General features: G+C 46.0%; 1 protein-coding gene across 1 annotated transcript in view; it reads left to right on the top strand.

Annotated features, from left to right (window-relative positions):
* The window catches only part of SUSD4 (sushi domain containing 4), a 111,665-nt gene that overhangs the window by 75,909 nt on the left and 11,637 nt on the right, over positions 1-24,119 (top strand). The window contains exon 5 of the mRNA XM_066380577.1: positions 3,220-3,408. Coding sequence (XP_066236674.1) covers positions 3,220-3,408 — 189 coding nt within the window. The remainder of the gene's footprint in view (positions 1-3,219; positions 3,409-24,119) is intronic.

The following is a 24,119-nucleotide window of genomic DNA, read 5'->3' as shown; positions in this document are numbered from 1 at the left end:
CCTCTTGAAAAAACAACAACAACAAAGGCTTCCAATGAGCACAGGGGCAGCCAGATCACCTTGCTCCTCCCTCTCTCCCCTAAAACTTCCTGTGGTGTTTAGCATGTTAGATATTATATTTTCCAATGAGACATGTGATTCATTTACATTTTCAGAGACAGTCTGCAAAATTAGCAGCTTGCTCCTGGGTTGGGCTACTTATTCAAATGAACTTTATTAACCACTAATTCGTTCTAGTCCTGCGGACCTCTCTGAGTAATGGCAAAGAAAGTGACCTTCAACTCCAGGCACTTCTTGCTTTAATGTTGTCTACTTCTCCTTTTGTTCTCCTGCCTTTTCTATTTCCTTTTATGTCACTTAAATACAGTATCCTTCTTTAAGTGTCCTTTTTGCCCCAGTGATTTTATTTAAAAGTACCCTATGGTGGTATACATCCTGGGGTGTCATTTTCAGGAGTTCAGACAAGGCTTTCATTTGCTCTGCCTGGCCATTCTTGTCCTTCCCCCTCCATCACCCTTTACTCCAGGGGTCCCCAAACTTTTTACACAGGGGGCCAGTTCACTGTCCCTCAGACCGTTGGAGGGCCGGATTATAAAAAAACTATGAACAAATCCCTATGCACAGTACACATATCTTATTTTAAAGTAAAAGAACAAAATGGGAACAAATACAATATTTAAAATAGAGAACAAGTAAATTTAAATCGACAAACCGACCAGTATTTCAATGGGAACTATGCTCCTCTCACTGACCACCAATGAAAGAGGTGCCCCTTCCGGGTGTGCGGTGGGGGGGGGGGGGCGGCAGCGGATAAATGGCCTCAGGGGGCCGCATGCGGCCTGCAGGCCGTAGTTTGGGGACCCCTGCTTTACTCAAATCTCAGCTGGAATGTAGCTTTTAGAGTTCTTGCACAACAAAAGAGCTGTGTGGCCACCCTTGAGAAGCATGTTTCTTCAAACAACAGCATGACCCACAGCCCACCTTCCTTCCTCCTCAGAGCCCTAGTCCCCACAAAGGAGGTGCCCCTGGTCTGTGCCCTGTTCTCCCCTCCACCCCCTGGACCTCACTGATGCTCCGGCTGCCTGAGGCTGCCCAACCGCCCCGACACCACCTGGGCACAGCCCGAGCAATGATGAGTCAGGTTGCCTTAGACAGCTGACACCTCTCGAGCCCCCAGGGGGAATATAATTGGCCCTTAGAGTGACAATTCGTTCTGTAACTTATTTGCACCTATAGATCTAGGAGCTAAACCCTGAGGAGCCTTCTCTCTATTCTCTAGAAGTGCAAATAGAAATCATGTTGAACTATTGAGTGGAAGCCAGTTTTCTCCTGTTATATTTAGAACAGGCTGTCTCCAACCAAGAGTGAGCATATCTTTCCATCTCTGATTAACTGCCCGAGTTATAACCCCTTCCATTTCCTTTGGGGCGGGGAGGAGGGCTGTTCCGAGGCAGGGTCCTGATGCCTCCTGCTGGCTGCAGCTCAGTGTCAGTCTTTAATTAGGGAAGCTACTTCATCCAGATGGGTAGCTTAGAACTACAGCATGCATCTAGGCCATTTTATATAGGAGCCTTGAACAGCCACAGATTTTGGTGTCCTCAGATTTTGGGGTCCTAGAACCAATCCCCCACGGATATTGAGGGATGACTGAAGTTTTTCAGGAGTCAAAAGTTGTACTCAGATTTTCACTACGTGTGGTTCAGTGCCCTTAACCCTGACATTGTTCAAGGTCAACTCCTCAAAAGGAGGAATGGGCACAGTCATTTGAGCCGACTTACTTGAACTATGTCTGTGACTCTCTACATTTACTTGTTCTAATATTAATTTTACTCAATTATTGATTGTTTTTTCCCTTTATTCCCAACCTCTCCCCTGCCCCCACATTTCACTTTTGTAAAGCTCAGAAAAAAAATATCACGTAATGCCAGGAGGACTGCCTACAGGGACAGCTAAGAACCACGCATTTCAGACACAGCCCATCCTGTGCGTTGGCTAGTTCTGGGCAGTGGTCTGCTGGGTCATCAGAGCTCTGTGACACCATCACCCAGCAGTACAGGGTCAGCGCTTGCACCCCAGGGTGAGCACCTCCCTAAATTCTGCCCTGATACTCGGACCCCCAGATACTGGGGTGCAGACCAAAGCAAACTGCTGCAACCAAACTCTTCCATGCTGAGCGTCCATCTCTAACAAAGCTTGCCCAGTAGAAGGGTTCAGCCATCTGATATCATTTGTCCCTGGTGACTGGAAGGGAAACCAGGTATTTCCATGATCCATTATTTACTTCACACGTAATTAGCTCTCCCCGGGAAGAGCACCAGCTCTGCGGGGTCATTATACCCTCCAGTGAAACTGCTGGAGCCGCCAGTAAGACATTGGTGACCACAGTGGGGGCTGCACAGGATGGGATTTCGTGCAGTGGGAACGACGCCCTGAGCTGCACAGGCTTCTAGACAAAAAAGGCAACTCCTGTCTTTTCTTGCGGAAGTAGGAACGTGGCATCAGGCCTTCCTCCCACTCAGAGAGCATGCAGATTTCCACCATGTTGGCTCCCCACAGTGGGGGTTCTCGGACCCAGCAGGGGTTCCACCCTGGTGCAGCTGAGGCACCACCACCTGGAAACCGTAGTGATGTGCATCCTGAGGCCCACACAGACCCCCTGAACTGGAAGCTCTGTGCTCTAACAGGCCCTCTCCCTGAGTCATTCTCAAGTTTGAGAACCACTGCACCCCGGGGGTCCTTACCTATTGCACATGAAACCTAACTAGATTTTCAAAAGCTTGAGCTCACAGTGTCACACCGGTGTCTGTCCCATATCCTGCACCACAACAGTGGGGTGTCTTTTTCCTCTGTGTTACCTCAGTGGTTGTCAATCCTGATGGCACATTTGGATTATCTGGGGAGCTTTAGAAAAGATAGGGGTGACAAGGCTGTCCACTGACCCTGGGTACAGGGCATTTGGACCCTTGGCAACAGCCTCACTAACTGCTTCCCCACCCCTCTGACCCTCCAGTGCCATCTGAAACTATCCAGTCAAACTTCTGCCTTACAAATAGAATGGGTAAGCAGATGTGGAGTGTGAACGCCTAAGACTGATGTGTTCATTCTTTGGAGGCCACATGTGGAGTGGGGGAATCCGAGAGAGGGGTCCAGTGCTATGCTTATCTGTGCGGTGCACCAAGACGACTGAGACTTTTCTTTTTTCCATTTTACGTATCACAGGCTGCCTGAGACCACTGGCCTCTTCCAATGGCTACGTGAACATCTCCGAGTTCCAGACCTCCTTCCCAGTGGGAACGGTCATCTCCTATCACTGCTTTCCTGGCTTCAAACTCGAGGGGTCAGAATATCTCGAGTGCTTAAACAACCTCATCTGGTCGTCCAGCCCACCTCGGTGCCTTGCTCTGGAAGGTAACACATCTTATTCATTTGGCAGTTGAATCCTTGGATGATTAAAGTGGATGTTTCAATAGATAGTGAAGAGCTGCGAGTTATGGTCGGCCATAACTTGCGTTCACTGAAGACACATTGCTTGCCTCTCTCTGGAGTGGTGGCAAGCCTGTCATGTGTCACGAAACCATACTTACAACCAAACATAAAATCCACTCCCTCTCCCTCCATCCTTAAAGTTAGGGGATAAAAGAGAAAAGTTTCAAGCATCAAAGGCTCACTGAGAAATATTGCAAAGTTAAATGAAATGTCTCCAGAAATTAATTTTCTCTGCACCCCGTGAAAACAGATTGTGTTACGGCATCGTTAATCTCCCCCCTCATTTTAGCATTGTGTCAACGTTTCCTCCTGTTCCCATGCGTTTTCTGACTTCGTTGTGAGTACTTTTGCTACAAGCACACATGCAGGAGCCTCCCCAACTTTGTTAAGCATGGGTAATTTTAGAGTGTGCTTCAGTCATTATCACCAATCAGTGGTGTGACATTAGTGAGGGGGGCAGGCAGCCCCATGTCTGTGGGTGTCGAGTCCCCAACAACTTCCGCCAGGCAAGCTGGATGTGCGGGCTCAGCCCTCACTTTAGTTCACGTTTTGAAATTGTGATAGAAGAGAACAAACAGTCATGTGTTTCTTGGCTTCCATTGAATGCAGTGGGCGGGAGGGGCTCTTTATGGGGAAAGGGAAAAATGAAAGGAAACCCCCAGTCAGGAGGCCCTCCAAAGCCTTTGTGCAGCCTTTCTTGGGAAGCAAAGTAGGATACAATAGAATGTGGAAATGGACAAGTTCTTATAGAGCAGCATTTCCACGTGTACACCTCAGGGCAGAAGGTCAGATTAGGACAGCAGCCGGGAACCTATGGCTCGTGAGCCAGATGTGGCTCTTTTGATGGCTGCATCTGGCTTGCAGACAAATCTTTAATAAAAAAAATAATCACGTTAAAAATATTAAACATTCTCATGTATTACAATCCATTCATTTCCTACCGCTCATGTTCATGGTTGTGGGTGGCTGGAGCCAATCACAGCTGTCCTCTGGGATAACACCAAATTCTTATTGGATAATGTGTAAGGTACATGGGTCATTGTATGGCTCTCACAGAATTACATTTTAAAATATTTGGCGTTTATGACTCTTTCAGCCAAAAAGGTTCCCAACCCCTGGATTAGGAGGTGTGCTGTGGAGGGGACAGCCAGAGAGATCAGAGAAGGCATGTCTTACATGCCAAAACGGGACTTGGAGTGGGGTTGGCTGGAGCCATGGCATCATCTTGGAAAGGAGGGGAAGGGGGAGGGGAGGGGAGCCTGGTGCTCCAAGGGGCCATGATGCCCAGCCCAGGCCATTAGTTTGGCCACTCTCCTGGGCTGATAAGTGGAGAGCCTCCTTGCCCCTACTTCTTGCCCATCCCAGAAGCTCTAGGACAGTGGTCGGCAAACTCATTAGTCAGCAGAGCCAAATATCAACAGTACAACGACTGAAATTTCTTTTGAGAGCCAAATTTTTTAAACTTAACTATGTAGGTAGGTACATTGTTATTAACTTAATTAGGGCGCTCCTAAGCTGGCCAAAGAGCTGCATGTGGCTGACGAGCCGCGGTTTGCTGACCACTGCTCTAGGGGATCAGGAAATGTCTGATAAAACACAGGATGCCAGTTGAATCTGAATTTCAGATGAACAACAAATAATTTTTTTTTTTAATGTGAACATATTTAAAAATAGCGTGGGACTTAGGTCAACAATTATTCTTTCTGTATCTGAAATTCAAATATAACCAAGGGTCCTATGTTTTTATTTATGAAATCTGGCAACCCTTAGGCCCGAGGGATAAGGGCAGATGGTCTGTTTCCACTGGAATAGCTTTTCTGCTGTCTGGACACCACTGGCCAGCTCGGGTGAGTGGGAGGCCACTGATGAAAGGGCCCTCTGGGTTCTGGAGGCTTCCCCCTGCTCAGGTTACCAGGAATCAAGATAAAGGGATCGTTCTTACCATTACCAGCATTCCCCCGGTTACAAACAAGATAGATTCTATGGGTTTGTCCTTAATTCGAATTTGTATGTACGTTGGAACAGGTACATTTATCTGTTAAATGCAACTTTAGACAGATGTTTGTCTTCACATAGTATTTATTTTTACCTTTCTGAGCATATAAATGCTTAAACATTTTTCAAACCTACAGAACCAATCTTGTTCGTAACCTCGTGGACTGCCTGTATAGCCATTTGAAATGCCTTCTTTTAAATCTTTTCAAATTTGGTTTAAGTGCCTTTCCAGCAGCTGTGTTCCGATAAGCATCATTTGGGGGCTTCGAAAGCAGTTTTGATGGAGCCCACGAAAGGTGCTGTGAATAGGTACAAAACAAAATGGGACTTCCAGGGACAGCGGGCTAAGGTTGTGGACTGGGAGCAGTGACTGGCCTCCGACTGGAGCCGAGTCTCCAGGTTTAACAGGAGTCCTCTTCCTTCCACCAGCCTGGGTTGTGGTTGAGGGAGGACACTGAGGACGCAGGTGACAGCTGCCTGTGACAGACTGTCGCTTAACGCCTTTTTATCTCAGGGTGGTTTTTTTTTAATAATCTTTACATTTTTTTTTCAATATACATCCCTTTAAACTATCTGCTGGAATTCATTTGTGAGACTTTTAAATGTCCCACTGGCTAAAGCCACTGGAGCCGTGATTCTAAACTGAGAGGCACAGAGTGGACTAAAGGGTTGTTTTGCGTTTTGTTTTTGTCTTGGCTCGTATTGTTTTATCTCAAGGCTTGATAGACACTGGGTTAAATGTCCCTCTGAGTAGTAAGTTTTCTGTTAACCTCTGAGTGAGGATGTACATGAATGTTCGTACTACTCAAAGGGTTAAGCAACAGGTTAAAATAAGAGAGAAGGGTTCATGAAATTCTTATCCAGACCCACCTTGGTGCTGGTATTTGGTTAACTCTTACTTAAATTGCAGGGTGTCTTTTTAAAAGATAGTGTCTCGTTTACACAATGTTGTCATAGGGCATTCAGCATGGATGAGCTGTCCCGAGATAATCGAACCCTTTAATATAGCACCCCTCAGTTTCCTGTGTCTCTCGGCACACAGTTTGATTTTTTGTTTTTTTGTTTGTTTGTTTGTTTGTTTGTTTGTAGGCATTAGTGACAATCATTGCACCGTGCTGTGGGATTAAGATGCTCTCAGGGGCTTTTCAATGTATTAGCTTTTTCCGACCCCTGACATGACTGGGACTGGGCAGCTGAGCTGTGGAAGCCTCTCTCCTTGAGCTTTGTATCCCTTTCTCTGTCCTGTCTCCCTGTGCACCCATCCGTCCATCAGCTGTTGGTGTCCCTGTCACGGCAGCTTCCCATGCCCCAGCTTCTTTTCCAACTTGCTGCGAGCCAGGAGATGGGATCACAGGGTGAGCATGGAGACAACGTGGCACATGGATTAAGAGTGTAAACTGACATCAGACTGCTGGCTTCACATCCTGGGTCTCCTACTGAATTGTTTTGACCTGGACCAAGCCACTGAGCTTCTAGCAGCCTCCATGTCCTCAGCTATAAAGTGGGGGAGATGACCGTCTTTACCTCGTGGGACTGCGAGGACCCGGTGGGGTGACAGATATAATGCATTTTGTGAGGTATTTGGCATGTAGCAGGTGGCCAATCAAGTGTTAATCATTATTCTTACTCTAAAATTATGTACAAACCACAGTAAATAAGTGGGCACCTGGGCATGACTATGTGAATGAAGTACCCAGGCTTTTATGAATAGACATTGTGACACTTTTTGCCGTTTAGATGCTATTTTGGTTACTTGCATACTTTGAGCTGAGTTTGTCTAAGATGAATCCCAGATAATGAGAGAAAATACTGAACAATGATAATTGCCCTTAATTTTGAGAGCTTGCTATGTGTCAAAATGTTTGAATCCATTGCCCTTGTGAGGGAGGTACTATTTTTAACCCCGTTTTACTGGTGAGCAAACCCTAACTTCTAAAGATTCAGCAGTTTGCCCAAAGTCACGCAGTTAGTAGGTGGGGGAGCCGGGACTCAAACTTGGGTCTTTGTCACGTCAAAGCTTGTGCTCATAATCAACAAGATCCATTATCTAATTAACCTTTTGAGTAGTATGAACATTCATGTACATCCTCGTGCCTCCTGACCATCCAGAGTACAATTGTAACAAAAAATTTTATTTTAAAAATGTGTAAGGCAACATTAAAAAATAAAGGCAAATGTATGTTATTCTTGTTTCCACAAATTGGTTATTAAACAAACATGATTTTAAGTTAATAAAACTGGAACTAGAACTAATTTCATTTTTTGAAAAAAACTCACTCCCAGGGGTCAGCAAGCATGAGAAAAACTCACTACCCAAAGGGTTAAGGCAGGGGTCCCCAAACTACGGCCCCGCGGGCCACATGCGGCCCCCTGAGGCCATTTATCCGGCCCCCGCTGCACTTCCGGAAGGGGCACCTCTTTCATTGGTGGTCAGTGACAGGAGCATAGTTCCCATTGAAATACTGGTCAGCTTGTTGATTTAAATTTACTTGTTCTTTATTTTAAATATTGTATTTGTTCCCATTTTGTTTTCTTACTTTAAAATAAGATATGTGCAGTGTGCATAAGGATTTGTTCATAGTTTTTTTATAGTCTGGCCCTCCAATGGTCTGAGGGACAGTGAACTGGCCCCTTGTGTAAAAAGTTTGGGGACCCCTGGGTTAAGGGTTCTAAGTGCTTTATAATCCAACAGGGAAATGCTTTGATAGGTTGATAGCCATTTTTTAAAGAGTCAAAAAAATTTAAGAGACTTCTCATGCAGGAAGGGATTTGTCTAGTCTAGTTATTCTCCCTGTAGAAATTGCAACTTCAGGGGACCATGAGTCTAGAGGGAGACCCTGCTGCTCACTGGGTTGCAGCGAGCTCTCAGCTACCATTTATGTGCCCACAGGGTCCCACATTTAAGTGGGTCATGGATTATGCCTCCTTTCCCAGACCAGGAGACTGACACCTTGAAGGATGACCCGACTTGTCCAGACTCTCCAACCCTTGGTCTGTGGCTCCTTCTGCCACGTGGACCCTCCTCTCCTTAGTGAAATGAGGAGCTCTTTTCGAGGGCAGGCTTTGCTGCAACATTGAATGATAGCTGTCACACTCACATGTCAACAGGCTCATAATTGATGCCTGGCTTCACGAAGGACTTTCTAATGTGGAATAAAAAGCCCTGGCAGCCTCAGCAAAGGTGTGGGTCATGTATTATAAGGCCCTTGCTGTTGTAATGATATTATTTAGGGGCACGATCCTGGAGCATGACTGTTTTCCTGTCACTGTGTTGTGGGGGCAGAGCTCCCGAAATCAGAAAATCTTGAACCATAGTGTTGGTTATGTCATTTAAAAATAGATGAACGTACACGTTGGGACCCAGAAGGAGCTCCATGGGCTCCCACGTGCTGGTCTGTCTTCCTGTGTATCTGTTGCATCTGCGTGCTTTGCCTCATCTCTGTGTCTTAATGTTTCCCAGTCTCTGTTTTTGAAGCTTTCTGGCTCATTTGCACATGCACACTCACACACTGACTCTAAAAAATCTTGTTTTGAAAAACAACCTTTAACAATAAAGGTGGGCATGTTCTCATTTGTAAGGGCTAAGAACTCAGTTTGCATTGACAGTGGTGCTTATTGAACACCTGCTAGGCACAGAACAGCAGCAAACTGGAGAGCTGCAAAGAAAGGAGAGGACGTAACTCCTTACTCCGAAGCGTTCATAGTCTCCTGGGGAGGAGAAGATGATAGGTCGCATTATCTGGAAACCAGCGCGTTCCAGAGGGCGTCTGTGTCTGCACCTTTGCCCAGGGGCGCATGTGTGCTTCTGCATTTGGAAATGGTGAGATGAAAGCTCTAGTCGGTGAAACCACAATTATATAATGAAAATTTCTATCCAGGGATTGACAGGGTTCTTGGTTCTTTTCCCCGGAGATGAGCCAGCAGCACGCTTTCTGTCTCCACTTCAGCTTTGGGGAGAGAGAATGCGTCTAAACATCTCACTCATGCAGAAGGACTGTGCGTTGTGAAACTGCAGAGCTTTTCAGCCCAGGCAGAATGCCGTGGTGTGTGTGAGGGAGGTTGGCCCGGGGTTTGAAAGATAGGGATATGGAAGGGCAGGAGGGGCAGAAAAATAAGTAAATGAACCAGCCTTGCAACTAACAGTCACAGGGAGGGCCGCGTCCATACATGGGGCAGTTTAAGAAGAGGCGCTAACTACCCCATGTTGCAAGGGATGCCAGCTACAGGCAGCGGCAGAAAAAGGGCTCTTTCTCTACATGAGGAAGAACCAGCCAAAAGCCTTAAGTGACTGGAACATTCTCTTCACATTCAGGTTTTCAGATAGCCCAGAAGTAGCATAGGTGCTGGGTGTTTGGTAACAGGAATGCCTAGGGGCAGGTTAACGCCAGCTGGGGTCATGTCACTGCACCTTGGAGGCAGGAAGCAAGGAGCCAGGAGGACAGATGGCTCAAGACAAAACTTGGAATTAGAGTCCCACCCCCCACACTTAAAGATTCCTCTGTTTGCTCAGCTATTAAATTAGAGGACAAAATCCTTTTACCAGAAGTCCTTTCAGTATGATCTCTAGAGGGAAAGACAGGCTCCAATCTAGAAAGGGCCAGCCAAGCATTACGTGGGAGTTTAAAAAGGAACCATGATCTCTTTTAAATAAATGCCTGTGAGATCCATTTAGTCCTTCAGTAAACACATTTGTATGTGCCTATAGGCCAACTGTTTTGCAAGGTGCAGAGAATAGAGGCAGACACTTTACACACGTGTCCTGTCCCTGGGCTCATATATTTAATGCCTTGTTCCTGAAATGTCACTCCTGTTCCAGGTGGAATTCCATTAGGGCTTCTGATGGTGAGAATGTGGTTCTATTCTCTGAGGCCACCCACCCAAAGGGGTTCTAAAGAGGGTCTCTGTGATTTTGAAAGAGCGGAGGAGGGTAGTGTGGGTGAGTCCCCTTGCTGTGTTGGGTCTGGGTCATGACGTCTGGTGCTTATCTAGAAGGCAGCAGGGACACAGGCATTCTGGGAGTCAGGGACCATGGATCCAGGGTGCAGGGCTCTTTGTTGCACCGGTACGCTTCGCTTCCTCTTCCCAAATGGGGAAATGAATCACTCCAGGAACCACAGGTACAGAACATTTCATTTGCAACGACTTAGGCAGTGGCTTCCAGGATGCTGACCTTTTCAAAAGGCTTGCTCAGCCTTTTGGCTGGCATTTCTCCCAGCAATAAACAAACCTGACCCCCTCAGAAGCTGAACATCAGCCATGCTTTGTTTTTAAATCTGACCCATCACCCAACTCAGAATGCCCAAAGCGATCTCTCCCCTTCCCATTCATTTTAGAGCTCCTGCAGGCAGGAGATGGAAGTTTAATCAGTTTCAGAATCAAATACAGTAAATGCAGCTGTGTGATTTCCTAAGGACCTACCAGTGCCCAAGGAGTCCTTTCAGGCCTGTGTCCTTTATGTAAGAAAAGGAGAAAAATAAGTAACTGGAAAGCCCTGTGTGGCCAAATGTGAAAGGACTTGAAAGGTTCTAATCTGGGATCAAAACTCAAAGCCAGTTTGGACATGGAGGGCTCCCAGCTCCCAGACCACCTTTGCAGTGAGCTTTGTACCCAAGTCACAACCCAGTCAGGAACCAGAGACGACGCCTGGATTTCTCCCTCCAGGAACCCTGCCTTCCTGCAGAACCACCTGGGGCATCAAAGTGAATCCTTTGCAGTGAACGGGAAAGACAGCTGAGAAACCGGGGCCTCCCCAGTGGAAGACTGGCCGCCCTAGAGAGCAGCTGCAGCCCCTCAGGTGTAACTACAGCCCACTCTGTGCCCAAGTCGTTCCCATTCAAAGCACAAAACTGGAGTTCGGGTCTGTGCTGAAGAAGGTTACTGTAAATTATTGCCCATGATGAGGTCAAGTGTCATGTGTCAGTCCCCCAACCAGAGTGGGGACACCTCCCAGGCCAGCTGGTGCCCCTCCTCCTACCTTCTTGCCTGAGACCCTTTAATACGAAAGGGTCGAATTAGATTTCTTATTTAACTGGAAACTTCTGTATCGAAGTTTAAGTAGATCAAGGGAAATGACAGAACAGAGTCACATGGGTTTAAGGTGCTGATTTTGGATCACGGATCATAGAATCAGACTTTAGAAAGCCTTAGGCATCACCAATTTCCCTTTCCAGCACCCTGCGCCTTCGCACCCTGCTGCACAGCACCACACCTAGCACCTCCTTTGCAAAGATGAATTGGTGCCAGGAATGAGTGGGCTTCTCCAAGGCCCCCCACCTGAGGGTGCCAGGTTCTCACAACCACACCCAGCCCTGGCACCATCCGGCCACCTGGCCATGGGAAGGGCCATGCCTCTCAATCTCCTCTCCCTCCCTCACCTACATTCTTGAGTAGGAAGAAGCAACATTCAGAAGCTCATGTTCCCAGGAGTCCCTTAGGGACAAAAAGCACCTGTTTCTTTCTGCAGTCCCCGCCTGGCATGGAGTGTATAAAATGGAGCTATCAATATTATAGCTAGCACTTCCCTTGATTCATTCGACAGTTTTGGAGGCCGTTGGGCAAATAAATTTGTATTTTTTGAGTTTGCTCACTTTTATTGTTAGAAAATGGCACTGGGCAGCCACATGTGTGCTTGCCCTCAGAGCAGGGTAGTTGATTGCAAATTACGGATTAACTTCCTGCTTGGTAGAGGCCATTGTTTTGCTAATGTTTGCTGGAGGAGAGGCTTTTGCACCAGAAAGTTTTGAAAAGGGAGAGAAGAAGGAGAGAGGCAGAGAGGAAGCCATGTTTGCAGAGTGAGAGAGGAGAGAATGCAGAGTGCTGAAGAAGAAGTCATGTTGGCAGGGAAAGAGAAGGAGGGCAGATGGGGAACCAGAGCTGAGGGGCTCTGCAAGCTCCACTGAGACTGGTGGGGCCTTTGATTCTAGGAGGAACTGGAGAAGATTCTCCTGGTTATGGAACTGGAGAAGGTGTCAGGGATTTGCGAGCTCTGAATGAAAGGGAAATGATTTCCCTCTGTGTTTGCTCTTTGGCCTATGAGAGATTTTAATAAAAGAATGGCCCACCATTTTTTGACTACACTGTTTCTTTACCATCTGCATGAATCCAATGAAAATCTGCATGTGCCTGGCCACGACAGCCACAACTACTGGCCATACAGAGGCCTACTCAATGCCAGGCACTGTGGAGGTAACTTTCACCCACGATCTCTCATCCTCAAAGGTGTCACAGGCAATGAATGGTGCCCACTGGCAAATGAAGAAATGGAGGCTCAGTGAGCTTCCTTCTTCCCCAAGGTCACCTGCTCACAGGTGGCCCGCCTTGCACCTGCTGAGCCTACACTCGCTCCCCTGAGTGCCTGCTGGAAAGTACGGGCTAGGTTCCAGCCCAGCTCTGCTACCTACTGGCCAGGGAAATCCATCTCCTCAGATGGGCAGGGGAGGAGCTGGCAGAGTTGGTCCCTGAAACTTCTTCCTGGCAGCCACATCCTTGGACTCTACTCCTCACCGAACACTGTCCCCAGAGCAGCTGCCCTGTCCTCAGGATGGGGGTGATTGGAGTCTCCCCCTTGAAGCCTGCTAACAATGTCCCTGAGACATAGCTCATATAGTCACCCCTGGAGCCTTCTATCACCAGCAGGACAGTGGCAGGGAGTGGAAACAGGTGTTTGTTGAGGGTCATCTTGTAAAGTACCGCACCCCAGATTCTGAAAGGCACTGTACCTTATTTCATCGAGTTCATGTAGAGACATCCAGTCCAGATAAATTTTGAAGAGTTTTATTAGAGGAGGAGATTTATTAAATATGCCAGCCTCATATGGGGCATCTGCAGGCCCAAATTGTGCAGTGCCAAAAGTAGTTCAGGGGCTGTTTATATACCCTTGCTCACACGCCAGTGGGGGAGAGCATGACATCATGGTACGAGCTGGCAACATTTGTTTAGGGGATACACAGAAACATTAAGACTCTCAAGGTAACACAATCAAAGATGTTTACAAATCTTTCAGGGTTCATCTTCCCTCACTAGCCTAGAGGTATTTTACCCTCAAGATTCCAGGAAGGGGGAGGAACTACAATCAATGCAAGGTGGTATGTAAATTCTGCCTCCTATTGAAAGAGAAGAAGTTTCTAGGTTAACCTTTATTTTAGATTTAAAACTGAATAACCCATTGTTCTTGCAAGCCAGAAACTTCTACATTCTTCTCCTCCCCTCCCTAAAGGAGGGATGGGACAGGAAAGTCTGATAGGAAAGCCTGACCTTTCCTCCCAGAATATCAATATCAGTTTTTAGCTTTTTGGTACTTTACAACAATCTGAGCACCAAGCGCTTCGCGTGTGATTTTCATTTAGCCTCCAGGCGACTCCAAGTGTTATTATTCCCTTGTCAACAATGGACAACAGACCCTGCAGCGTGGCCTCGACTGAGGTGCAGAGTCAAGAGCCAAAAGCATCCTGGCGTTCCTCTCTAGCTGCGCAGCACTGTCTTGCGTGAAAGAGGACATACCCTGCCTTCTAAAGAGTCTGCCCAGCTGCCCATGGCAACTTCTAAATGGTCCCCGTACCCTGGATTCTTATCACGTCAGAGGACACACTCTATGATTTGGTCCAAGCTGGACTGCATATAATGGTGGACTCTGGGAATTTTCCTTCCCTTCCCATCCCTTCCTTTCCCTTCCCTTCCCTTCCCTTCCCTTCCCTTCCCTTCCCTTCCCTTCCCTTCCCTTCCCTTCCCTTCCCTTCTCCCTTCCTTTCCCTTCTCCCTTCCCTTCTCCCTTCCCTTCCCTTCCCTTCTCCCTTCCCTTCTCCCTTCCCTTCCCTTCTCCCTTCCCTTCTCCCTTCCCTTCCCTTCCCTTCTCCCTTCCTTTCCCTTCTCCCTTCCTTTCCCTTCTCCCTTCCCTTCTCCCTTCCTTTCCCTTCTCCCTTCTCCCTTCCCTTCTCCCTTCCCTTCTCCCTTCCCTTCTCCCTTCCCTTCCCTTCCCTTCTCCCTTCCCTTCTCCCTTCCCTTCTCCCTTCCCTTCTCCCTTCTCCCTTCCCTTCTCCCTTCTCCCTTCCCTTCTCCCTTCCCTTCCCTTCCCTTCTCCCTTCTCCCTTCCCTTCTCCCTTCCCTTCTCCCTTCCCTTCCCTTCCCTTCTCCCTTCTCCCTTCCCTTCTCCCTTCCCTTCTCCCTTCCCTTCCCTTCCCTTCCCTTCTCCCTTCCTTTCCCTTCTCCCTTCCCTTCTCCCTTCCCTTCCCTTCCCTTCTCCCTTCCTTTCCCTTCTCCCTTCTCCCTTCCCTTCTCCCTTCCCTTCCCTTCCCGTCTCCCTTCTCCCTTCCCTTCTCCCTTCCCTTCTCCTTTCCCTTCCCTTCCCTTCCCTTCCCTTCTCCCTTCCTTTCTCCCTTCTCTTCCCTTCTCCCTTCCCTTCTCTCTTCCCTTCCCTTCCCTTCATCTCTCCCTCCTTCCCAGGTTGGGCTCTGGTACCAACCAGAACAGTACTGCATGCTTGGGGCCATTGCTATGAGGAATTCAAGTCCTGCTTGCCTCACCTGAAATGATAATAGCAGTAGCCAACTGGTCACCCATACCCTCCCAGACCTCCCCCATGCAGAATGGACCAACTGGCCAGGGCTGTGGTCTCATTAGCCCCTCCCCAGGCTGCCAAGCTCCCTGTAGAATTGCCCTTGATCCTCTCAGCAGCTGGATCCAGTCTGAAACTAAATCAGCAGAAAAAGAAGAAAAGAGAAGCGAATGTCCCTGTTCTGTCCTCTCTGCCCAGGACAGCAGCAGGGCCTCTACTCGTGGGAAGGGATGGGGAGGGCTCTGCTTTTTCTGCCCAGCCAAGCCTACTCCCTTCTCTCTTCTCAGCCTAATGTAAGAGGTTTGGACCAGGCGAGGTGACCTTGGCCAGGTGGGTAGGGGCTCCAAGGCCCAGGGAGTTCCCCAGGAAGCCAAGCAGCCTATGTAGTTCGGTTCTGACTCCCACCCCCTGCGGCTCTGCTTCACATAGTGTGTTCCCACTTCAGGTTTATCTGCAGAAAGAGCCTGCCACTGTCAAGTAGGAAACTCATTCATCTCATTCTGCCTCCTTAGGAACTTGAGACTAGAGAAATGAAGTGATTTACTGGGTCACAACAAGCACCCCTATCTCCTCAGACTCCCAGCCCTCGAGTGAGTGAGTGAGTGGACCGCCAATTGAGAACCCTAACCAGGAACCCAGTCTCCATCAGTCAAGGTCTTACAGGGTTTAAAAAAAAAATTATTCTCAAAAATGAAAGAAGCTTCCATTCCCCTTGCAGAGAGATGTGTGTCCCCTGGGCCTGGGAATAAAGAAATTTTAGGTACTGCCCCTGCCAATGTCAGTGACATTACTTAGGGAAGCCCGTCCATAACAACACAGAGGTCATTGATTCTGTGGACTGCAGATGCGTTCTCGTTCTCCCGTCTAAGCATGTAGAATCAGTGCCCAACACCCTCTGCTGTTTCGTTTCCTGTAAACATTTATTTCCGGCAAATTCCTCTATCCTGGCACTGTTTGTATTATAACCACCTTGCCTGTGACCCTAGCAGCGTTTTTTTTCTGTTTAGGCTTTCTGCTTCTTCTTGACTCAGTCTAGGAAGGTTGTATTGTTCTAGGAATTTATCCATTTCTTCTAGGTTGTTGAATTTAGTGGCATAAAGTTTTTCATAGTATTCTACAATAATTCTTTGTATATCTACGGTGTCCGTGGTGATTTCTCCTCTTTCATTTTGGATTTTGTTTATATGAGTTCTTTCTCTTTTTTCCTTGGTAAGTCTTGCCAAGGGTTTGTCAATTTTGTTGATCTTTTCAAAGAACCAGCTCCTTGTTCTATTAATTTTATCTATAGTTTTTCTGTTCTCTATTTCATTTATTTCTGCTCTGATTTTTATTATCTCCTTTCTTTGGCTGGTTTTGGGTTGTCTTTGTTCTTCATTTTCTAGTTCCTTAAGGTGTGAAGTTAAGTGATTCACTTGGGCTCTCTCTTGTTTGTTCATATACGCCTGAAGTGATATGAACTTCCCTCTTATCACTGCTTTTGCTGCATCCCATAGATTCTGATATGTCGTATTGTCATTTTCATTTGTCTGTATATATCTTTTGATCTCTGCACTTATTTCTTCCTTGACCCATTCATTCTTTAAAAGTATGTTGTTTAGTTTCCACATTTTTGTGGGATTTTTTCCCTCTTTTTTGCTGTCGAATTCTAGTTTCAAGGCTTTATGATCAGAAAATATGCTTGGAACAACTTCGATTTTTCTGAATTTGCTGATGTTGTTTTTGTGGCCCAACATATAGTCAATTCTTGAGAATGATCCATGTACATTGGAGAAAAATGTATACTCAGTCACTTTGGGATGAAATGTCCTGTAGATGTCTATCATATCCAGGTGCTCTAGTGTTTTGTTTAAGGCCGCTATATCTTTGTTGATTCTCTGTTTGGATGACTGATCTAGAGCCGTCAGCGGTGTATTGAGGTCTCCAAGTATGATTGTATTTTTGTCAGTTTTTGTTTTAAGGTCAATAAGTAGCTGTCTTATATATTTTGGTGCTCCTTGGTTTGGTGCATATATATTAAGAATTGTTATGTCTTCTTGATTCAGTGTCCCCTTAGCCATTATGAAATGGCCATTTTTGTCTCTGAGTACTTTTTCTGTCTTGTAGTCAGCATCATCAGATATGAGTATTGCTACGCCTGCTTTTTTGTGGATGTTATTTGCTTGGAGTATTGTTTTCCAGCCTTTCACTTTGAATTTGTTTTTATCCTTGTTACTTAGATGAGTTTCTTGTAGGTAGCATACAGTTGGATTTTCTTTTTTGATCCATTCGGCTACTCTGTGCCTTTTTATTGGTGAGTTTAATCCGTTTACATTTAGTGTAATTATTGACACTTGTGAGTTCCTTATTGCCATTTTATAGATTGCTTTCTGTTAGTTTTGTGCCTTGTTTGATTCTTCTCTTTCGTTTTTCTATCTTTTGTTTTTATTTGGTTGTGTTCCATACATCTTTCCTCTGTTGCTATCTTTTTTAAATCATGTGCTTCTGTGGTGGTTTTTTCAATGGTGGTTACCATTAAGTAATGAAAAGGGTTCCTACCCTGTTCATTGTAGTGCACTATTTTGTGAGTACTTTTGCACTCCATCGCCCTTTGCTACTGTTAATCTCCATCCTCTCCCCCCCTTTTTTCTTTTGTTGTCACAGTATAAATTTGGTTTTATTGTGTTCTTGGTGGAGCTGTTACTTGTGGTTTTGTTGTTGTTTTTTTTATTCTTTGTATCTGATTGGAGAACCCCCTTTAGTATTTCCTGGAGTGGGGGTTTTCTGGTGATAAATTCTCTCATCTTTTCTGTATCTGTGAATGTTTTTATTTCTCCTTCATATTTGAAGGATAGCTTTGATGGGTATAGTATTCATGGCTGAAAGTTCCTCTCTTTCAAGACTTTAAATATTGGGGTCCACTCTCTTCTAGCTTCTAGAGTTTCTGTTGAGAAATCTGATGATAATCTAATGGGCCTTCCTTTATATGTTGTATTCTTCTTTTCCCTGGCTGCCTTGAGAATTTTTTCTTTGCAGTTGGTTTGTGCCAATTTTATTATGATGTGCCTTGAAGTAGGTTTGTTGGGGTTAAGAAAACTTGGAGTTCTGTTTGCCTCTAGAATTTGAGGTTTTAGTTCTTTCCACAGGCTTGGGAAGTTCTCATCTATTATTTGTTTGAGTATGTTCTCCATTCCATTTTCTCTCTCTTCTCCCTCTGATAAACCTATTATTCTTATGTTATTCTTTTTGATGGAGTCAGATAATTCCTGTAGGGCTATCTCATTTTTTTTAATTTTTGAATCTCTTTCTTCTTCTCTTTGTTGAGCCTCAAGTTGCTTGTCTTTTATTTCGCTAATCCTCTCTTCTATCTGGCCTGTTCTATTAGCTAAGCTTGTTACCTCATTTTTCAGCTCATGAATTGAGTTTTTCATCTCTGTTTGATTTGTTTTTATAGTTTCAATTTCCTTGGAGATATACTCTTTGTGTTCATCGAGTTGTTTTCTGAGCTCCCTAAATTGCCTTTCTGTGTTTTCTTGTATATCTCTGAGTATTTTTAGGATTTCTATTTTAAATTCTCTGTTGTTTAACTCCAAGGTTTCCAATATCTTAAATTTTTTCTCCATAGATTTTTCCTCATCTCTCTGTGTTACCTCTCTTTCTTTTGTATCCATGATATTCGATTTTCTCTTCTTTAATGGCATCTGAGGGTGGTTTTCTTGATAGTATTAATGAGATTTTATAAGGAATAAAAAGATATAAAAATAAAAAATTGCGTTTTTTTTTTAAAATTAATCATTAAATAAAGAAAAATAAAATAAGATAAAAATTTGAGAAAAAAGGGGAATTATTCCTTCCCCTCCTTTTTTCCTCTCCTCTCCTCTCCCCTCTTTCTTGAGAAAATCTTGTGATGAACTGTGAATTATATTGTACTAAATAGAACAAACAATACCTGTAGTGGAGGGCCTGAATTGGGGAGAAGTAATAAAGGGGTAAAGGAAAAAGAAAAAAAATATATATATATACATATAAAAAAGGGGGGGCAGTATAGACCCACAAAAAGCAAATTAGGAAAAAATTTGGGTCAAGAATAAAATGATTTGCTTTTAGGTGTTGGCTGACTCAGAGTTATGATGAGAGGAATAAGAGGGAAACAGGAAAAAGGGGTGGAAAATTAAAAAATTACTATTGTATTTAGTGGAACAAGAACTAGATAAAATGGAGAGCCAGGGATGGGAGCACTGCTAATGTGTTAAAAAGGTGAAGTAAAAACCCTCCAAAATGCCACAAACTTAAGTTTGAGTCCCAGATAAGATAATTTGTTCGTTATTGAGGTTTGAATGAGAGAAGACGTAAAGGAGAGAGGAAGAGACTAATATAGAGGGAGAAAAGAGAGAGAGAGAGAGAGAAAAGATGGAACCACTTAAAGAAGAAAAAAGAAAAAGGAAGAGAGAGAAAGAGAGAGTTAGGGGTTTTGGATTGCAACCCTCATAGAGAGAAAGGAGGAGGAAAGAAAAGATAATGGGAGATGTAACACTTATGGGTAGTGTAGTTCAAAGAGAAGCGAGAGTAAGACTGAGAGAGAATTAAATGACCAAATTGGAATAGAAAAAAAAAATCAAGAATGAAGAAAAGAGACACAGACGAACAAATATAATAAAATGGGATAGGTTATAAAGTCTGCAGATTATTCTTGATTTTGAGAGGTTGTCGTCTTGCTTTTTCTTTTCTGTCTTTCTGGTCGGTGACTTTGTACCCCGGGTTCTGCCCCTGTGGCACGCTCTGGAAGAGGTTTGCAGTTGATAATTCTCTATGGCGATGTCATGTATTGGGCTTCAGTCTCGTTGGCAGTCGAGGCTCATTAGTGTTTATAGGCTCCAACAGTGAGAGGGTCTCTCACTGTGAGAGTGTTCCTGGAGCCTCTCTCCTAGTCTTTCCTTCCACAATTAGAAGCCTGATAATCCAGCTATGGGGTTGCTGCTGCCTCTGCCTGGATAGTAAGAGGCTCAAAGAGCTGGCAACTCCCCACTCTATTCCCACTCAGCACAGGGCTCTGAGTAAGGCTCAGTCAGTCAGAGCTGCTAGCATAATCAGGCGGGGCTTCCTCCCACTCAAAGACCTCTGGCTCTGCCCCTCTGTGGGATAACACGGGTGCCCACTCCTGAGGTGTTCGGAGGAAACTCTTGCCCACTCTCCGTGCGCGCCCACCAGGATGTCAGACCAGCCAGGTCATACTTCGAGTGAAATCCCTACCCACACGGAAAAGATCGAGCGTTGGAATTGGCTCTCGCTCTCTCCCTGTGCGCAGCCCCCTCAGGGTGCTGGGGCGGCTTGGAGATTTTGCTCCTGGCCCGCTCACAGGCCTCTGACTCTACTCCTCTGTGGGAAAACACGGGCGCTCACCCCTGAGGAGTTCAGAGGAATCTCTTGCCCACTCTCCGTGCGCCCCGACCTGGATATCAGGCCAGTTGGAATCAGGCTTTCTCTCACTCCGAGAAAGCCCTCTGCCCACACGGAAAAGTTATGGCATTGGAATTGGCTTTCGCTCTGTCCCCGTGCGGCTTTCCCAGGGCACTGGGGCTTCCGCTCCTGGCCCGCTCACAGGCCTCTGACTCTGCTCCTCTGTGGGAAAACATGGGCGCCCACCCCTGAGGAGTTCGGAGGAATCTCCTGCCCACTCTCCGTACCTGCGCGCTGACCAGAATATCAGGCTCAGGCGGGACGCCTCTCACTCCGAGAAAGCCCTCCTCCCACACAGAAAAGTTCCGCCGTTGGAGTTGGCTCTAGCTCCCTCCCCGTGCCCGGTCCCCTCAGGGCTCTGGGGCTCCTAGGAGATGCTGCTTTTTGCCCACACAGAGGCCTCTGATTTTGCTTCTCTGTGGGTTAGCACGGGCTGCGCCCACCCCTGAAGTGTTCGTAGGAATCTCTTGCCCACTATCCACGCGCGCTCCGACCAGGAGATGCGGAAAATGGCTGCCCCACTTGTCTTTCTTTGTCTGGGTTTGGCACGCGTGTTAGCTTGAATTGCCCAGGTTTTTCTGCGGCTTGGATCTCCGTGCCACAGCCTGGTTTAGCTGTTTGTACCACGGCCTGGATCTATTCACTCCCTATGCCCGCCTTAGTTTCTATATTCAGAGTTCTCAGTGAAAGCCATCCTGTTTGGATTAGAGAGGAAGGCGGAGCATTTCTTACTCCTTATTTCCCCCGGGGTTTGACCATATATCTAGTCAATCTTTCCCTCGACCCTACCTTCGGGTGTGTTGTGAAGCATCTGAAGACTCCAAGGATAGGTTTTTCTGTTTCTGGTTGAAGAACTTGTTGAGTTTATGGGGAGATTTTCGGTATCGCTTCCTACCGTGCCATCACTCCGACGTCATCTCTGTTTTTTTTCTTTCATTAGAGGGAAAGGCAAAACAGCAAGCCATCTTGTTAATGTATTGTTCACATGCAATAGTAAATTATTGTAATACCCTTCCTGTGCACCGTTCGTACATCACAGCGGAGTGATTCCTGGGAAGTGACTGCCTATGTGCCGCACCGGCAGGTCTCAGGGATCCTGGGCTTTACTCTCTCTCTCGCTCTCACAATGAGTAATCGCCACTGTAGCTTCTTCCTCTTCACGGTCACACATCACTTTTGGACTCAAAAGTAGCCTGTGCCGTGGCATCAAGAAACGTCTTTTTTTTTTTTTTTCTATATTGAATCTAGAAACATGAAGCTTTCTATGCTAAGCAAACCAAGGGACCTTGTTCCTATTTTTCAAGTAGAACCAAGTTTTCCTGCTATTTCTTTCTAGGCTATTTTTCTCTTGGATCGTATGAGTCCCAGTCGGGTAGATAGCCCTGAACTCCCCCTCCCCCTCTCTCCGTGTCCCGGTCACTAGCCTTAGCCCCTTGGCAGGTGTCTCACTACCTCGCCTTCCTTTCAGCTGCATCCGGAAGCGTGACCATCAACCCTCCAGCTCCCCTGGACCCCTGGAATGTTTTATTTTTTTTTACCTCATTCACATGCAGAGATTTACGTTGACATCTTCTCCCCACCAAAGGGAGCAAAGGTGGCAGAGTTCTGGAATGTTTTTTCCCACGACATTGAGAAATGAGAAGACCAAGGGAGGACTCGAATAACCCCTCCCCTCACCACACGCTCACTCTCACAGATGGAGTCCCACCAGGCTCCAGCCCAGCTGCTCCCAAACCCCCCACCCCTGGGCTGTCACTGGGCAGGCAGCCTTTCGGGGGGGCCTCCATTGGCCCAGGGGATACAGTAGATTAGAGCCCAAGTGGCACCACTCATGTCTTTATGAAATTGTCTCTTGGGAGCAAAGTGTGGGGATGGGTTGGCTCATTAGTCAGCGAATAAATCTAAAGATTGAAAATCCCCACGTGCTGTGGCTCTGGGGAAGCCCTTTGTAAGATTGTGCCAGACAGAATGTTGCAAGTTCTTTTGCAGAGAGCTGCTCGTCCGTGAGAATCCCACACACAAGCTTCTCCAGCGGTTCACCATTCTGAATGTATCTGAGCTCATACCCTCAGTGGCTGCAGAGAACTTTCTTCCATTGGGTGCGTGGTCCACCAACGGGGTTCGCACTTTGCCTTGTCGTCGTTGCCTCCTAGTGAGAAACTCACAGCCAGCAGAGGTCTTTATTGCATGAGATTTAAATGTCAGTCACTGAAAGGTGCAGAGGAGCGAAGCGTCACAAGCTGGGACCAGTGTGGTTTGAGCCACTAGCTTGTACCAAGAGGGTGACTTTGTGATGCTCAGAGTATAGATGACCTATACAAATGAAAAAGTCTCTACTTTCATCCTTAAACTCTAGAATATCTTCTCCATTCCTGCTCCAGGCAGAATTTATTTCCTCCTTTCGTCTCTGGGAATTTAGGGAACTTGTATTTCAGGGCAATAAAACCGCTTATAATCAGGTGCAACCTAGAAGGTTATAAATCCTTGAGTCATTCACTCCCTGGGTCCTTTTTAGGGGAATTGCTTGTAAGTATTGGGCTGGGTGGTTTGGGGGTCATTCCAACCATCCCCACTTTCCTTCAAAAATGATTACCCAAATTCCCTGTCTTTGTTTTCAAGGTAATTAGATGTTTAGAGTGATAGGCAGGAAAAATGTTCACACCTTTTCACATCCCTCTTGGTTTCTCATGTGGTTCATTTTCTCTTTTTGTCCAGGAGGAGGGGTTTTTTTAGTTGTTGTTCCGGTTTCGTTTTTGTAAAACAATGGTGCCGACTCTCAGTCGCACCTGGATTTCTCTAGCATTCATGTGTTTAGCAGAGACAGCGCTTTGACCACTCACTGTTTCTTAGTAACCGCGGCTCCTGCAGAAAAGTCTGAGACCTGGGTCCCATCCCGGCCAGTTTGTTCTTTGATGGATGAGAACCTAATGCATCTTCTAACCCGATCTCTTCCACTCCTGTGCAGGGATTTAATAAGTCTAGGCATTAAGGAGGTGGAAAAAAATAGCTGGAGGTATAAAAAAAGAAGCCAATTATATAGGAATTCAGATGTTAAAACTAGTCCTTACCTCAAGCAATTTCCAGCAAACAGCTGTGCCTACATCAATCTGTATTTTCATATCATAAATAACTTATTCGGAGGGAATTTTTTTTTTTTAATGGGAGGAAAAGTAATTTGTAAAAAGCTGAGAAGCCAAGAATTCTGTAGACAACTATGATTAAGGTAGCTTATGAGAGGAGCCTTCCTCTACTGCTTGGCATGTTCAAAGAGATGGCTGCCCTTTGCATTAACTGTGGGTGACTGCTGTCCCCAAATCATAAAGCTCCCCAACCTGGTTCCTACCAGCATAGCCCAAAGAGAAGAATGACTGACATTTCCCCAAGGATATTTCAGATTCAAGGCCTGGGGTCCAGGCTTCCTGTGTTACTGTATTCCACCCTGCCCACTGCACCGCATCTCATAAGGTAACCACTTTAGTGTACACGACTGTTTATTGTACCTCACTTTGAAGAAAGCACAGTGTCTAGTATCTTAGACAGATATCCTGTGTCCCTGATTTCTTCCCCTTTCCAAAAATTAAGACACCCTGATTACCATCAAGAACTCCAACAGCAGGGGAGTTCTCTTTGATAAAAGGTACGAACATCAGTACAC

Source organism: Saccopteryx leptura, chromosome 1 (assembly GCF_036850995.1).
Source record: "Saccopteryx leptura isolate mSacLep1 chromosome 1, mSacLep1_pri_phased_curated, whole genome shotgun sequence".
Classification (NCBI taxonomy): Eukaryota; Metazoa; Chordata; class Mammalia; order Chiroptera; family Emballonuridae; genus Saccopteryx; species Saccopteryx leptura.
The sequence above is the reverse complement of the archived record's forward strand: the minus strand, read 5'-3'. Positions and strand labels throughout refer to the sequence as shown.